Source organism: Aquarana catesbeiana, linkage group LG02, assembly GCF_042186555.1.
Source record: "Aquarana catesbeiana isolate 2022-GZ linkage group LG02, ASM4218655v1, whole genome shotgun sequence".
In the NCBI taxonomy this organism is placed as follows: Eukaryota; Metazoa; Chordata; class Amphibia; order Anura; family Ranidae; genus Aquarana; species Aquarana catesbeiana.
Window position 1 is genome coordinate 588,246,619 of NC_133325.1, and position 15,731 is coordinate 588,262,349.

Below are 15,731 nucleotides of genomic sequence, written 5' to 3' on the forward strand. Positions count from 1 at the left end.
TAGAGCTAAAGGAGGTTGTCCAAGGGGATTGAAACATGGATGTGAGTAGAGATGAGCTTGAGTGTATTTTGATTCTAGTCTGAACCTAGATGGGGAGCCTGTCGGGAAGCTATCACTGTACTGGGCCAATCATTTGTGGCTGAATGCCCTGCAGTCACGTGTACATGCAGGGCAAGAAATGCCCAGGCTACAGATAATTGGCCCAGTATAGTGACAGCTTGTTGGCAGGCTCCCTCACCTGGGTTCAGACTAGGCTGTTTAAATGGCAACGCTTATCCCAATGATCTCTACATTATTGCAGCAGGTGGGTGTTTGCTATATTTTAGCCTAAAGGTGCACCTACATATGGTGCATAGAAGCAGTAGATGTAGTAAAAATTAGCAGCAGAATGTCATTCCGTTCATGGAAAGCTGAGATTTTATTTTTATATTTTTTTTTTTTTTCCCTCAGGTGTGGGTTTTGCCACCCGCCAGATGGCAAGTCTCACCAAACCCACAACTATAATCAGTTTAGAAGGGGATGTTGTTGTGATACAGACACAGAGCACCTTCAAGAACACAGAAGTCAAGTTTAAACTCAATGAAGAATTTGATGAAACTACAGCAGATGACAGAAAAACAAAGGTAAAATGAATGGTTGCCCTGCACTGGTTATAGGAATAATTTCCATGAAGTACCCCATCTGCCCTGAGTTTTGTATGTTCCATCTCTTTACAGTGCAAAATGTTAACAATTTAACCTCTTGGTGTGTGTGTGTGTGTGGTGAAGTACACTGATCTTTCCAGTGAATAGCTGCAAGTGGGGCACATATTGGCACAGCCAGAAAACTGACCACACTGTGCTCATGCCTAGTGTGGGACAAATGGGGACAAATCAATAAGTTTGCTAAAAATTTTAAATTTCAGTCATTTAATTGGTCACTTACCTGTCAGCTGACTTTTAAACTTCTAGAAAATTCTACAGTTGATCAGGTGATCCAACGAACCTATAAAAGCATTCAAACCAGCAATTTTATTCAGAACGGCTGCAGCAGAAGAAAAGGGCACCTCTCCCTCCTTTTGTCGTGGTCCCCCCTCCCCTTTTTTTTTTGTTTTGAAGATTCCTTCTGTTATAAGGAATAGTGGTTTTGTTGTTTGGTTCGAGCTGAACCATTGGTATTTATAATCCTATGTATGGTTATAAACGTTATATCGTCAAGGTAAAATGTATTGGTAATTGGCTATATACATTATCATACCAGTAATAAAGGGCTGCGGCCATTCATACCGCATATTGAGTCTATTGGTTTTTATTATATTTTAAAGTGTAAGTTGAATTGAATTTAACCTCTAGTCCCATAAGTGATGAGCTTCATCCCTTTCACTCCACTTTCTTTGACATCAGAGCTTTGCACTGCCCTTCCACTATCCAGAGCACTCCTTGGCTACCTTTTATTGGATACTTGGTGGTTGGGAAATGGAGCATTGCTCTAAAGTCAAGGTACCTAGATGTTGCCACTGATGCTGTTTAAGCTTTTTAGAAAGTGCATGTGTCCAACTATATAATTTTCAGTCTGCTTCAGTTTTTGATTTCAATTCATCGAATCGCTTTCATAACATTCTGAAGTATATGCAAATTGCCAAGTCTTTGCATTGAAAATCAACTTGATCTCATAGCAAAACATTTCCACTGCATTTGTGAAGGCTTCAGGGTGTCAAAGCCCAGCAAGTGCCAGGACTGTCTCCTACAATTGCTTCAGCTGTGGGATTGGGGCACCACCAGTGCAGAGCTTGCTCAGAAATGGCGGCAGGCAGATGTGAGTGCATCTGAATGCATGGTGAGGCGAAAACTTTGAGGATGGCCTGGTGTCAAGAAGGGCAGCAAGGAAGCCTCTTCTCTCCAGGATAAACCTCAAGCATCCTGAGACCATTCATGTGTGGGGTTGCTTCCCAGCCAAGGGAGTGGCCTCACTCATGCTTTTGCCTAAGAACACAGCTATGGATAAAGAATGGTACGAAAACATCCTCAGAGCAACTTCTCCCAACCCTCGAACAGTTTGGTGACAAACCATGCCTTTTCTAGCATGATGGAGCACATTGACATAAGGCCTCATGCTCAGTTTTTAAAGCTGCTGGTTTTTGTCTTCAGATGGGTTTTTTTATTTTTTTTATAATGTGCATGAGGCCTAAGGCAAAAGTGACAAAGTGGTATGGGGTCCATGGCCAGGAAACTCCCCAGACCTTAATCCCAGTGAACTTGAGGTCAATCCTCGAGGCGGGTGAACAAAACTCCCACAAATTTTGACAAGCTCCAAGCATTGATTATGTAAGAATGGGCTGCCATCAGTCAGGATGTGGCCCAGAAGTTGACAGCATGCCAGGGAGAATTGCAGAGGTCTTGAAGGGTCAACACTGCAAATATTGACTCTTTGCATAAACGTAATGTGTTTTTGTCAAAAGCCTTTGACTCTTATGAAAGGCTTGTAATTAAACTTCAGTATACCATAGTAACATCTGACAAAGATCTAAACACTTAGGGTCGGTTCACACTGGGGCGACTTGGGATCCGACTTGTACGCCCTCAAGTCGCCCCAAGTCGCCCCAGAAATAGATTCAATGGGAGTGAACGCTAGCGTCTTAATAGACACTACTGAAGTCGCTCCGACTTCAGAGCGTACTCCCTGTACTACTTTGATCCGACTTGGTAGGCGACCTTTACCATAGAAATCAATGGAAGTCGGATCTCTCTGTAAAGTCAAGCGACTTTGCAGGGAAAACCCCTCCCTCCCCCCCCCCCCCCCCTCCCCTCCCCAGAGAGCTGATTGCCCTGTGATTGGCCACAGCCGAAGTCGTCCTGTCATGGAGGCGACTTCAAGTCACCTTGTAATTTGCTGAAGTCGTGTTGCCCCTGTGTGAATCGAGCCTTAGGCAGCAGACTTTGTGAAAATTAATATTTGTTTTTTTTGCCAAAACTTTTGGCCAAGGATGTAGACTGTCAGCTCTTTCAGGAGCAGGGACAGACATGGCTCTGTTCATCACTGTATAAATAACTGATTATTAAAATGAACAGTACGTTAAGTGATTTCAGCCTTGTGACTATTACATTTACTGGGCTTGTATTACAACGGGGTGTTTGGTTTTATTTATTTTTTCTTCCTGTAGCAGGCTTTATGCTATGATCCCAAAAAGACTACTTGGTGTGCAACATGCTCCAAGACAAGTTTTCTGGTCTGTAATTGCAGCAACTTTAGGTCGCCGTATTAGTTCTAAATGTATGCAGGGGATCCTGCAAAAGTAGTAGTTGTAGTGATATGTGTGATGTCCTTGAAGGTTTGTCTAAATCTGGAATAGTTGTACCTCATCCAACATCAGCTTGTAATGTTACATATTAGTTTTATAGCGGGGCTAGGGTTCTTTAGCTGTCCATGGTTATAGTTGCTTCAGCAAATGTATATAAATGTATTCCCTTTAAAGGTAATCTAAATTTTGCATGTTATACATTCACCAATTTTTCTTAAAGGAGAACTCTTTTTAATCCCCATCTGTAAGCTGTGTGACCTGTCACTATCGATGGCAATCGATGCTGCTTGTTCATTTATACTAGTAAAAGGGCTCAGAGCTGCAGCTCTGTGTAAAGTATTTGCTGATGCCATATATGATGTGAAATCAGCAGTACAAGCAATACACATTACAAATGAACAGGCATCACTGATCGTCTATTCAGAACAGAAACAGATCAGCGTTGCATCGCTGCATGTCTATCAGAGGTGGCTTTTACATGTACACAGCCCAGCAGATGGATTACACAGCGCTGTATGAGCTTTTGCTTGGGAGTGATTAGCAATGTCAGGATCTGTGCCATATAACAGCCCAACAATGCTGCTCACTGATTCACAAAAACTGATATAGCACAGTGCTATGTTATCTATTGACCCATGTATGTGTAAAAGCAGCCACTAATGGACAGTGTTGCGGACTGACTTTATTTTCATCCAGCAAACTGAGTGCAAATAAGATTTCTCCATCCACACAATTGAGGTGTATTGAGGAATTCCCCCTTGCTGGGACATTGTATTCTGACAGACCCGGCGCTGTCAGAATACACTGATTAGTGGCTGTAGCTGATCATGGGATCAACTTCTGTTGCGCAGGGACGGCTGCGCACTGATCACAATTCAGCCAGCCCCTGCTGAACTGGACAAATTTCAATCACTGTATGGTAATCTTAAGGGACAGATTTGAATGGTACCAAGGGCATCCAGGATAGATCAGAGTGATTCTGTCCCGGCACTGACCAACCAGAATCTCTGTCCTGGAAGACCTGCAGAAGGGATAAAAGTAGAGATCTCAAATTCTCCAGACTGCTACACCAACTGTGGACACAGACAGATCACCCACAGAGATGAGTAATGTCATACTGGAAATTGTTTTGGCTGAAGTTGTAAAGCAAGGCTCCCATGCAGCATTGGGGGCTGCAACTGCATGATTCCAGATGCAGTGCCTGTTTCGGGACATGAATGTCACCATGCATAATTCTGCTGGGATCTGCCCTAAACTAACTAGAATGGCAGTCTCCAGTGCTGGATGGGGGACTTGGCTGCAACATAACAGCAGTCAGGTTTACTTTAAAGTAGATTTCATTGAGTACTTGTAACTAACCTCTTGTTTGCTTAATGTATAATTCTGTTACCAAGGTTCACTAAACGTGACGCTCAAACATAACTTTTGTTTGTCATTGTTATGCTTTGAATGACAGCAGCGGTGTTCTCTATGGCTGAGGTTGTCAATCAACATTACCCAAAGATAGGTGCTATAGACTGTGATTGTAACAAAAGGAAACTGAAGCATAAGGGACGTTCAGGCCTCATGCACACTGGACGTTTTTACAGCAGCTGTTTAAGGGCTTTGGACGTGTGGGTTTTTTCCTACAGTCAAATTCTCCATGTTGGCCTATGTGTCCATGCAGACATAGGCTGTTTTATCAGCAGTTTTTTGGCTTAAAAAAAAATCTAGTGGGTTCTGAGTTTTTCAGCTGTAAAAACACTCCAATCTCAAACGTGGCTCACCAGCGTTTTATAACATTTTTTTTTTTTTTTTTCCTTGTCAAAAGAAGTTTGAGTATACAATGTTATAAAGATACATAAAGTAAGTTTACAAGGATCTATAAAGTAAGCTCATTGTTTTACAGTAGGGTTTATATAGGTAAATATAATGAAATTTCAAATATTAAACATTGGGTTTACGTAAACCTAAATTAAAGATATATATCATTTCCTTAGTTACTTTTGTAGGTATTTAAATGATTTATACCTACTATACATATTGTTTACAAGTAGAGTGTATATAGGTCAAATAAATTCTGATAATGAGCTTTAATCGTAAGGTGGAGAAAAGGAAAGAGAAAGAAGAAAGGGTTGAAAGGTAGAGGTATGGTCCACAAGGTTGTCCCGCCCGTCAGTTTATTATTCTTTTTAGTTCTCTTTGAAGCCTTAGAATGGGTGTCTCTGTAAGTCATTTAATCTGTTACCATGGCAACAGGACAGAGTCATTGAAGTTTGACAGGAACTGTTTTATCCAAGGATGCCAAAGTTTTTCAAATTTTGGAATTTGATTTTGATCGATGGCTACCATCTTAGCATGGGACATTGTATTATTCATTCTGTGAATTGTTTCTGCTAGTACCAATGTAGGAGATTTCCATGCCTTGGCCACTGTTTGTTTTGCAGCCGTTATTAGTTGGATCATAAGTTTGAATTGAGAGTGTTAACCATTCCGGTTTTAGATTAAGTAAAGTTAAATATGGATCTGGTTGTATTATTTTTTTAAATATTTTATAACATTTTTGATCCATTGGGAAAAACTCACTCCAAAGCTACTGACAGTTTTAATAACATTATTTTAACATCCAGTGTGCATGAGGCCTAAATGCCAGTAGCATTTGCTAAAATGTTCAAAAATGCATTCTACAGCTAAGTTAATGTTTTTACAGATATAAAAAAAAAAAAAAAAAAAAAAAAAAAAAAAAATCCTCAACCCACTAGTTCCGGGTTTTCCAGCCAGAAAACACCCCTGTCAAAACTAACAGCCTATGTGTGCATGGACAAACAGGATAACCTGCTGGGGAGTTTACTGGCTGCAGAAAAGTGCCTGAAGCCAAAAAATGGCAGCTGTAGTAATGTCCAGTGTACATGAGGCCTAAAACCAAAAAATTTAATGTATTCAGAGTTTCCAAAATAGCGGCAGCTCTCTCCCTCTTCCCTCCGTGCAAATCCAACTGCAAAGAGGAGGTAAAAAAAACACGTTAAACAGCCTTTACAATCACTTTAAAGCATAACTTTACCCATAACTTGATAAAAAATGTTTTACTTGCTGAAGGCTGCCATTTTGTTGAAGCCCAGAGTCCCTAAACAGCAGTAAATCGTTAGGCTGTCAGATTGGCCTCTAGTGGCCTGATTTCTGTTAGTGCCATTAGAGTAAGCCTTGGTTCACACCAGAGGTGGCATGACTTGCAGGTCGCCTCACCGAGGCGACCTGCACGCGACTGCCCGGGCGACTTGCAAAACGACTTCTGTATAGAAGTCTATGCAAGTTGCCCCCGAAGTCGTACAGGAACCTTTTTCTAAGTCTGAGCGACTTGCGTCGCTCCCCTTAGAACGGTTCCATTGTACTGAAGGGGACGCTACTTGTCAGGCGACCTAGGTCGCCTGACAAGTTGTCCCAGTGTGAACCGAGGCTAACTGAGCATGTGCAGAGCAGGGTGAGTGTATTGCTGGATTTTGAAGAGTATAGGCCTTATTTAAATGTGTTACATGGCTATACCTGCAAATTTTCTGACTAAACTTCCACTTTAAATTTAAAGGGGGGGGGGGGGCAGGGTGCACTGCTGCACTTCTTCCTTTTTTTTTTTTTTTTTTTTTTTTTTTTTTTTTTTTTTTTTTTTTTTTACAACCCATACCTCAAACGCACTGTGTACCAGCATTATGTTGTGATGGGGCAGGTACAGTTTTTACATCTATTGTAGTGCATCAGGCAGCCCATTCAAATGAATTGGCTGCTTTAATGCAATGTACCTGTAATAAACCCACTGCTACAGATCTGCCTGGTGTGAATGGGGTCCTGAGCCTATTGGGTTAGTCTTAATTAGGCTAGTGTGTGTGTTCACTCAAATGTTAGCAATGTGTCTGGCTGTGTATCCCGTGCTTTAAAGACAAACCGTACACTTTGCCAAGAGGTATATCTGTCATGTGACCTCAGCAGCCTTGGAAAGTAGACAGATTTTGCTGCGGTTTTGGAATGGAAAGTATTTTGCATGTGGCTGTTATGAGAGGGTTGGAAAAAATGTACTCGCTGGCTTGGGCAGCAGTGTATTTGGAAGGAAAGCCAAATTTGGGGAAAGAATGCCAAATATGTCTACTTTAACATTTCTTTTATATAAAATAAGGCTTGTGTACCTCCTATATTAAAAAAAAAATACAATGCTTGTCCTAGCATTCAAATCATAAATACATTTAATATGGTGCAGCATATCTGGCTTTGATCTTTTCCAATTTTATTTTCACCAGAATTGGTGAAAGTCACTTCGAAGGCACCAGTTTCACAGTTGTGCATCTCACCTATGTACTTAGTGGTTTTCCTCAGGCATCACTATAAAGGGCACTTGAGGACACGAGAGGCTGACAGCTGCTGCAGCTAGAAGGGGCACCTAGTGGTATAAACGTTTAGGGCAGTATGTGCCCAGGGATGAATGACCAGACTGCAAGAAGTCTGTTCTGGGCATTTGTCCTTTGAACATACTGTCCCAAACTTTCCTACAGTTGGGTGCACCTTCCAGATGCAGCAGCTGTTGGCCTCTCAGTTTGACAGGTGGCTGGATGAGACACCAGGGCCCTATGCACGCAGCTAATTTCCAGAGCACCATGCAGTGGGGCTAAACACACGGTGTGCATGGGGCTTTTGATGTAACGTGTTCCCTGGCTGTGTTGATGAGCTCAGGCACTTTGAAAAGTTAAGGCGTGTGTGTGTGTTGTGTGTTTTTTTTTTTTTTTTTTTTTTTTTTCCTGCAGTGGTCTATCCATGCACACATTGGTCTGGAGTACACGTTTCCAGGCCACTAAATTGTGGTCATGGGCTACTAAAGAGCTTCTTTTTGCAGAGCAGTGATCTGGGGCCAACAAAAGTATAAACAGATTGCAAGCAGGTGCGATGTCACCACTATGCTCCTCCCTACACATTGTCCTACAGGACAGGCATCTACTCCGATGCCCCATGGAAGATGTTCCATAGGATGGGGCATTGTGGTGGTGTCAATGGCAGATCTTCTGCTCTTTATATGTGATGTGGAATTATGCTGTACATGTCTATTTAGAAAGAAAAGCCCGGAGCAAAGCAAATGAAATTACATAGGCGGAGGGCTTACATGACTGGGGAAACAGGGTAATAGTATCAGGAGAGGGAGTGTATAAGGTTGGTGCTGGGGGGAGGGGTTGGAGAGGAGATAAAAGGGAGGCCCCTCCCTATGAGCAATCAGTTTTGGGAAAAGTTCAGCAGAAGCATGTCAGAGGTGGAGCAGCTCTTGGCCCAGCTCAGGGAGGAAGCAGCGTTTCAGGGTCTCCTGTTGGATTCAGGACACTTTGGGGCTTATTCTAACACGAACAGCAGCAGGTGACATTACAGGGGGGAGGTAGGGCAATCGGGCGTGTAGGCCCAGGCCGCTGGAGCGATTTTCTCACCGGACTGTCACTCTAGGCCACAGCGTCAGTCGGGGGGTACCCTGTCAGGGACTCCCGACGGGACCCCCGGCCTAGTGGGCAGCAGCGCGGGATGGGGGGAGTCCTGTGCGGTCTCCCCTCCAGCACAGGAGGTCACCAGGAGGACAGTCTGGGGGCTCCGGGGCGGCATTGCGGCCTACTAGGCGGTGGAAACAGGAGGGCACGGGCCCCGCCTCTAGCGCTACATCAGTCGGCCTGAGGCCTACCATTGAGGAACAAAGCAAAAGGGGTTCCCGGGCTTTCTTATGCACCGCCAAGGGACCTTAGGAGGAGCAGTGGGGGACAGCCGGGGAGGACTTCCAGGCAAGCGGAGGCCAGCAGGACTGAGGCCCCACACACTGGTCCTGGTAAGGCCGTCCAGAAGCCGGTGAGCGGGTACGCAATGCGGGGGGGGTTCGGAGGTCAGCGGAACCATCGGCAGCTGGTGCTGTTATGCCTGGCGGGCTCTCATCAGAAGAGGAAGAGGGTCTGGACAGAGGTCAGCAGGAGAACTGGGAGTCGGAAGAAGAGGCTGCTCCCCCCCCCCCCCCTCGTGCAGTGCAACGTCGTTGGAAAGCAGATGGTCGGCTGATGGGGCAACTCCTGTGCAGCCCAGTAAGTCACCTTTACACTTATATCATGAGGGATTGTCTGTTAGCATAGGGCAAGAGGGCAGGACAGATGGGTCCGGCGGGAAGGACGGCAGTGGCTGAGGCAGCTGGGGGGGCTGCGGGGTTACTGGGTTTTCTTGATGGGACATAGGAATTGATGCAAAAGTTGGGGCATGCGGATAGAGCCCCCGCTGGGCCGGTGTCAGCCTGGGTCCCACCAGCAAGAGTAGTCGGCCAAGCCATTTTGCTGGGGGGTGCGGTAGCTCCGGTAGTTCCGGCCTTGACAACATGCCCGTCACAGGTAACACAGGTGGGGTTACGCAGGGGACGACCAAGGTGGTGGTGGCGGGGGAAGCTGCGGGCAGACAGGAAGTCATCAGACTAGCTGGTTCTGCAAAATGCGAGGTCTATGTTTACTATGAGGGGCCATTGGGGGCACACTTGAAGCCTGAAGTATGAGAAAAGATGTGGTAGGGTGAGTATGCGGAGATTTTTTCCCTGCTGCAGTTAGCAAAAATTTAACCTGGATAGGGTTAAACCGGATCATTCAAAGGAGGACGGAGAGAAGAGGGGATACCGGTTGATCCCGACAACATTTGCCAACTGGCTACAGGAGTTTTACCATCAGTGCAAGGGTGAGTGGGGGAAAAAGAACACCGAATACTGTTCGGCACTCTTTTGTTACTAGGATTTGATAGGGGAGGCGGATAGAGCTTACGGGGGCACGGAGTGGCTGAGGTATGTTGAGCATTTTCGTCAGTGGAGAGTTATCCGGCCGGCGTTGAGCTGGGACCATAAGGACATCAGCCTGTGACTGTGCTTGAGGACGGCTGCGTGGGCTCCGCACCAGTTAATTTTCAGGGGAGGCCGGTGGACTTTCGGCTCAGGGACAGGCGGCCGGCAACAAAAAAGGGGTATGCTGGCAGTACAATGCTAGGACCTGCACGTTCAGAGGGATGTGCCGGTACAAGCACTAGTGTTCAGGGGTAGATGGTCTCATCAGTCGTCCAGAGGTTGCAAGCAAGGAATAGGTCGTGCTGGAGAGGCTGGACACAAGAGGGAGGACCACAGTGATGGTGAAAAGGATGTGGCCGTTTTCTCGGTAGGTATCCGGATTGGAAAGTGGCTCAGTTGCGGGATTCAGGTTTCACAGCTGGCGTTAGGATTCCATGTATTTTAGAGGTGATTCCACGGTGTCTTGCACTTTATGATCGGCCATGCGACAGCCAGATGTAGTTTCTGAGGAACTTAGTAGGGAAGTCGCATGGAGGGCCCCTTTCCGTCTGCACTGTTTCGCTGATTTGGTAGTTTCCTCTTTGGAGTAGTGCCAAAGTAGGAGCCCAACAAATTTAGGTTGATTCACCACTTTCTTTTCCAAAAGGGGGTCAGTTAATGATGCCATTGACCAGGAGACATGTTCAGTGAGTAGTACATCGTTCGCTGCTGCGGTGGGTTGGGTGCGTCATTACGGAAAGGGGGCATTGATGGCGAAGGTGGAGGTGGAATCAGTTTTTCGGCAACCCCCAGTTCACCCGGATAGCTTCCGGTTGCTAGGGGTGTCATTGGAATGAGTAATTTTGCATCGTCCAATGCCCACCGATGTGTTGCTATGTATTCCTGTGCACTGTGAGCAATTTAGCTCAGTTGTGGGAGGGGTGGTAAGGGATGTGTCAGGCGGGAATTCGATCATCCATTACCTGGACGATTTCATTTGCATGGTACCAGCTTCTTCCAGAATCTGCGCGGGGCTCCTGGCTACGTGGGAACACAGAGCGGACCGGTTTGGAATTCCGGTGGCACCTGAGAAGACGGGGGGGGGGGGGGGGGGCTAGCACGGTCATCACGTTCCTGGGCGTTGTCTTGGACTCTGGTGCAATGGAACGCAGGTTGTCGGTAGATAAGCTGGCTAATTTAAAAGGGTATATTGCAGGTGTGATTGGTTTAAGCGTGGTCAACACGTTCCTGGGCGTTGTCTTGGACTCGGGTGCAATGGAACGCAGGTTGTCGGTAGATAAGCTGGCGAATTTAAAAGGGGAAATTGCAGGTGTGATTAGTTTACGCAAAGTCAGCTGCGAGTACTGCAATCGTTCGGGGGTAAGCGGAATTTGGCATGTCACATTCGGCCAATGGGGGCGGGTTTTTCTATCATTGGTTTTTGGCAAGTACAGCCGGGATCAGGTCTCCCACGAGCGTTGTGCGCTTGGTTAAAGCGCACAGGGAGAACTTGAGGGTATGGCATGCCTTTTTTGTTTGGGAATCCTTTCACGGACGGGCTCTATGGATTTTAGGGCCCGTTAGCAATTTTGACATGGAAATTATTACAGATACTGTTGGCTCTACGGGTTTTGGGGTTTTTTATTCCAGGGTCAGTGGAGTGCTGGACCATGGCCGTGGTCATGGCTTGAAGCGGGAGTTAAGAAGAATTTAGTGTTGCTGGAATTGTTTCCGGTGGGGCTGGCGGTGAAATTGTGGGGTGCTTCGTTCAGGGATCTGAAGGGGATGGAAGGAAGGGCTGGCGTTCGTTCAAAAGGCTGGTGAAGGGTCAGCTGGCCTGGCAGTTCGTTTACTGGTGTTGTATTTCAGGTGAGGCATAGGGAAGAGGGGGTGTCCACTCCTGCTGTGAATATGAAGTTAGCTGGTTTAGCTTTCCTATTCAAATTGCAAGGTCAACCTGATTTCACACAAGATTTTGGGGTGAGACGGGTGATTAAGAGTTACCGGCGATCGGTGGCCCGCAGGGATGCCAGGAGACCAGTAACCTTTGTCATGATGCGGGGTATGGTAGCATATTTGGGGGAGTGTGTTGATCTGAATACCAGGCCATCTTGTTCAAGGTGGCCCTTTTTGTTAGCGTTCTTTGGGGTGTTTCGGATAGAGGAGTTGGTCAGTCCTTAAAAAGGTTCATGGGGGAATTGGGGGTCATGAGGTTATATGTGGAGATGATGGGTTGGCTTTATTTTTGCGTAGATCGAAGACCGATCAAATGGGTAAAAGGGAGGTCAGTACAGGTGCTCCAGTGCCAGGACCACTGCTGTGCCTCATGTAGATGGATCTACTGTATCGCGCTTTCATATTGTTGATTTTTTGTAAGAAAATGTTTACGGGCATTGGGGTGGGTAGAGAAGGAGTTTTCCTCTCATTCATTTTGGATAGGGGCTGCTACGGAGGCAGCCAGAAGTGGACTGGATGTGGATTCGGTAAAAGCGTATTGGGTGGTGGGAATCAAGGAGGTCCCAGACAGCAGTTCGGCCTCAACTTGTGGTTGGGTTGTGAAGTATTAGGGTGGGGAGGAGTTTGATGTTAGGCCCTGCGTGGTATGGAATACTATTTGGTCATGGTGTTGGGTTTGCTCTCTTATAATTTCAGAATCGGTGGCAGGAATGGTCTGGATAATGGGTCATTCCTAGGTGTTCTGGGGGGCCAGGAGGGGTGATGTTGGGTAAGAAGGCAGGCATATGGGTTTTTATAGACGGTAGGCTGTATTCGTGGTTGGGAGTCCCTGGGATGTTATGGGGTAGGATTGTTACTGAAGTGCATCGGTATGCAAAAAAGGACAGGCTGCCCGTCGTTTTTGCACGTGGGCGGCAACGGTTTGGGGGTTAGGTCCATGTTGGACATTACGCGGGACATCAAATTCGATGTGCGGCGGTTATTGAGGGACTTTCCTGGCATGGTCATTGTTTTGGTCGGACATGGTGGCTCGTACAACATGGCGGATGGCCAGGTCGGTGGAAAGGGTTAGTAGGGCCAGGAGAAAGATTAATAGGGATGTGAGCAAGTTCATGGTTAGGCATGGGGGATTGGCTATTAGGCACGTGGAATTGGAGTTTGAGAAATGGAGATACCTGAGGGCAGATGGGGTGTATTTGCATTAGGTGGGTATTGACATGTGGGTGTTCGGATTACAAGAGGGTATTCAGAGAGCACTTCGGGTGTGGAGGGGCACCCATAGGTAAGGTGTTTCCTTTGGGTGCTGTGGCGGGTGTTGGTCTTTGCAGGGGAAGGAAGATATTTCAGAAGGAAGAGTTCAGGAACTATCGTTGCTATGGGTCCTGATGGTGGTTTCCAGCTAATGGAGATTAGCTGGAAAGTGTTAATGGGGGCACTGCGGTTAGTGGTTGTCTCTGAGCCAGCATGTCGGCTTGAGGCCTATTAATACACTTGGAGAGGTACCGCAGTGCAGTATTTTTCCACAGATGGTTATGAAGTTCCTGCAAAGACCAACGCTAGGAGATTGATGGGTTGATTAACAGATGTTTCAATGTTTTATGTTAATTTGAATATATATATTTGTTTAAATAAATTAGGCTGCTACGGCCTTGTTAACACCAACCTTGGTGTGGTCTCAATTAATAAGGTAAGGTTAAGAGGTTGGGGTATATAAGTGGTGGTAGAGTTACCTCTGTTATACAACAGTCATGAGTGAGCCATCCATCTGGGATTTGAGCATTTTTGTATAGAGCAATATGAGACCTGTCTAGGCTTCTGGTAAGAAGCCTGGTGTGTTGGTTGGAGCACTGGACTTGTTGGCACAGAAGGGAGTGAGTTTGATTATAATTTTGTATTCTTATGCCACGTACACACGATCGCACATCCCGACAACAAAATCCATGTTTTTTCCGACTTATGTTGGCTCAAACTTGTCTTGCATACACACGGTCACACATCTTGTCAGAAATTCCGATTGCCAAGAATGCGGTGACATACGACACATACGACGAGCAGAGAAAAATTAAGTTCAATGGCCAGTGTGGCTCTTCTGCATGATTCCAAGCATGTGTGGAAATTTGTGTCGATTTGTGTACACACGATCGGAATTTACGACAACTGATTTTGTTGTGGGAAAATTTGAGATCCAGATCTCAAATTTTGTTTGTCAGAAATTCCGATGGCGCCTACACACGGTTGGAATTTCCAAAAAGCTCCATCAAACATTTGTCGGAAAATCCAATCGTGTGTACGTGGCTTAAGAGTGCAAGACATGTATAAAAAGAATTGAAGCAATGGGTTTAGTTCAGTTTCAAATGAATATCTAATGCAAGCAGAATGCACATGAAGGCAAGATGCATTTACCCATTGACACAAGCCTCAATGGAGCTAAACTGACAGCTGAAATACACAAGGATGCGCTGTCTTTACATGCCAAAAATTTGAATTCTAGCCAGTTTCAGAGTTCCCTTTATCTCTGCTGCATTCAAAGCAATACAAGTCTATCAACTGCTCCAGTTGGCATGCCTTACCCAATTTGAATTGTGTTCCGTAGGAACTGCAGATAGCTGAAGTGGCACCCTGGAGTTTAGGCAGGGATGCTTCTCACAAATTTACTTGCCGGGAGTAGTTATCCTGGTTGATTGTTAGCAATCTTTTTTTTTTTTTTTTTTTCCCCTCCCTAAGTTTGGCCTTGTTGCACTTTTTGCTTCTACCACTAGGTGGCTGGGTACTTGGTGGTATTGATCTGAGAAAAGCAACCCAAGGTCAGGTTATCGGTATATGGGGTATCTCAGCCAATGGGCAGGGCTTTTCTTGAATCCCTTGGCCTACTGGGAGAACCTATATATTCAGATGGAGTCAGGTGATCTATGTTCTGTGCCACCTGGATGGCTGTCTGGGTGAACATGTGTCCTGGGCTGCTTGGCCGGAGATTGGGCCTATCCCTGGGGCGTCTGGCTGCTGGGCTGTGTGAGGGCCTATCCATAAGCAAGTGAGCAGCGCAGGGTTGGGATTGTGGCTTGCAGTCCAACCAAAAGTGACGGTTCTGCTGGCCAGAGAACCAGTCAGTGGTAGAAGGGATGCTGTCACCACTAAGGGACCAACCACCTTATTACCAGGGACAACAGTGAGTAACTGAAGCAAGTATCGGAGCAGCATTCTCACCGAATGGGCACGGTGGAGAATCGGAAACTTCAGGCGGTGATCAAGTCAGAGACCCAGCCAGCAGAGGTGACGCTACTAGAACAGCCTTGTGTGTTAAGCCAGGGACCGAGCAGGCCAGTGGGGTGAAGCTTGAGGAGTATTGGGAGTGCCAAGCTAGGGACCCAGCAGAGAGGCAAGGGTGACGCTTGAGGAAAATACCACTAAAGATTAGAGGAGCTTGAGGAATTCAGAGTCAATGAATCGGAGGGTCTAGTGACAGACAGGGAGCTCAGTGTGTGGAAGAACTACAGGGAGAAGTTGTAGTGAAGGTGAAAACTGTTGTGATTTGTGTTTGGCAACAGTCTTTAACAGTTCCTTAGACAACATACCTGCATGTGCAGATGCAGCTTCTTGCTGGAGGCCTTTCCCTGCATGGCTGTCCTATTGAAGTCTCGAGTCTGCTAATTAAACTTGCAAATACTCAGGGTGTCTTGGCCCTAACCCCCCCCACTAAGATCTGTTATGAGAAATAGAACCTTTTGC

At 46.1% G+C, this 15,731-nt stretch overlaps 1 protein-coding gene across 1 annotated transcript in view; it reads left to right on the forward strand.

Annotated features, from left to right (window-relative positions):
* Window positions 1-15,731, forward strand: part of LOC141128759 (fatty acid-binding protein, heart-like) — a 33,014-nt gene that overhangs the window by 5,753 nt on the left and 11,530 nt on the right. The window contains 1 exon segment of the mRNA XM_073616232.1: window positions 451-623. Coding sequence (XP_073472333.1) covers window positions 451-623 — 173 coding nt within the window.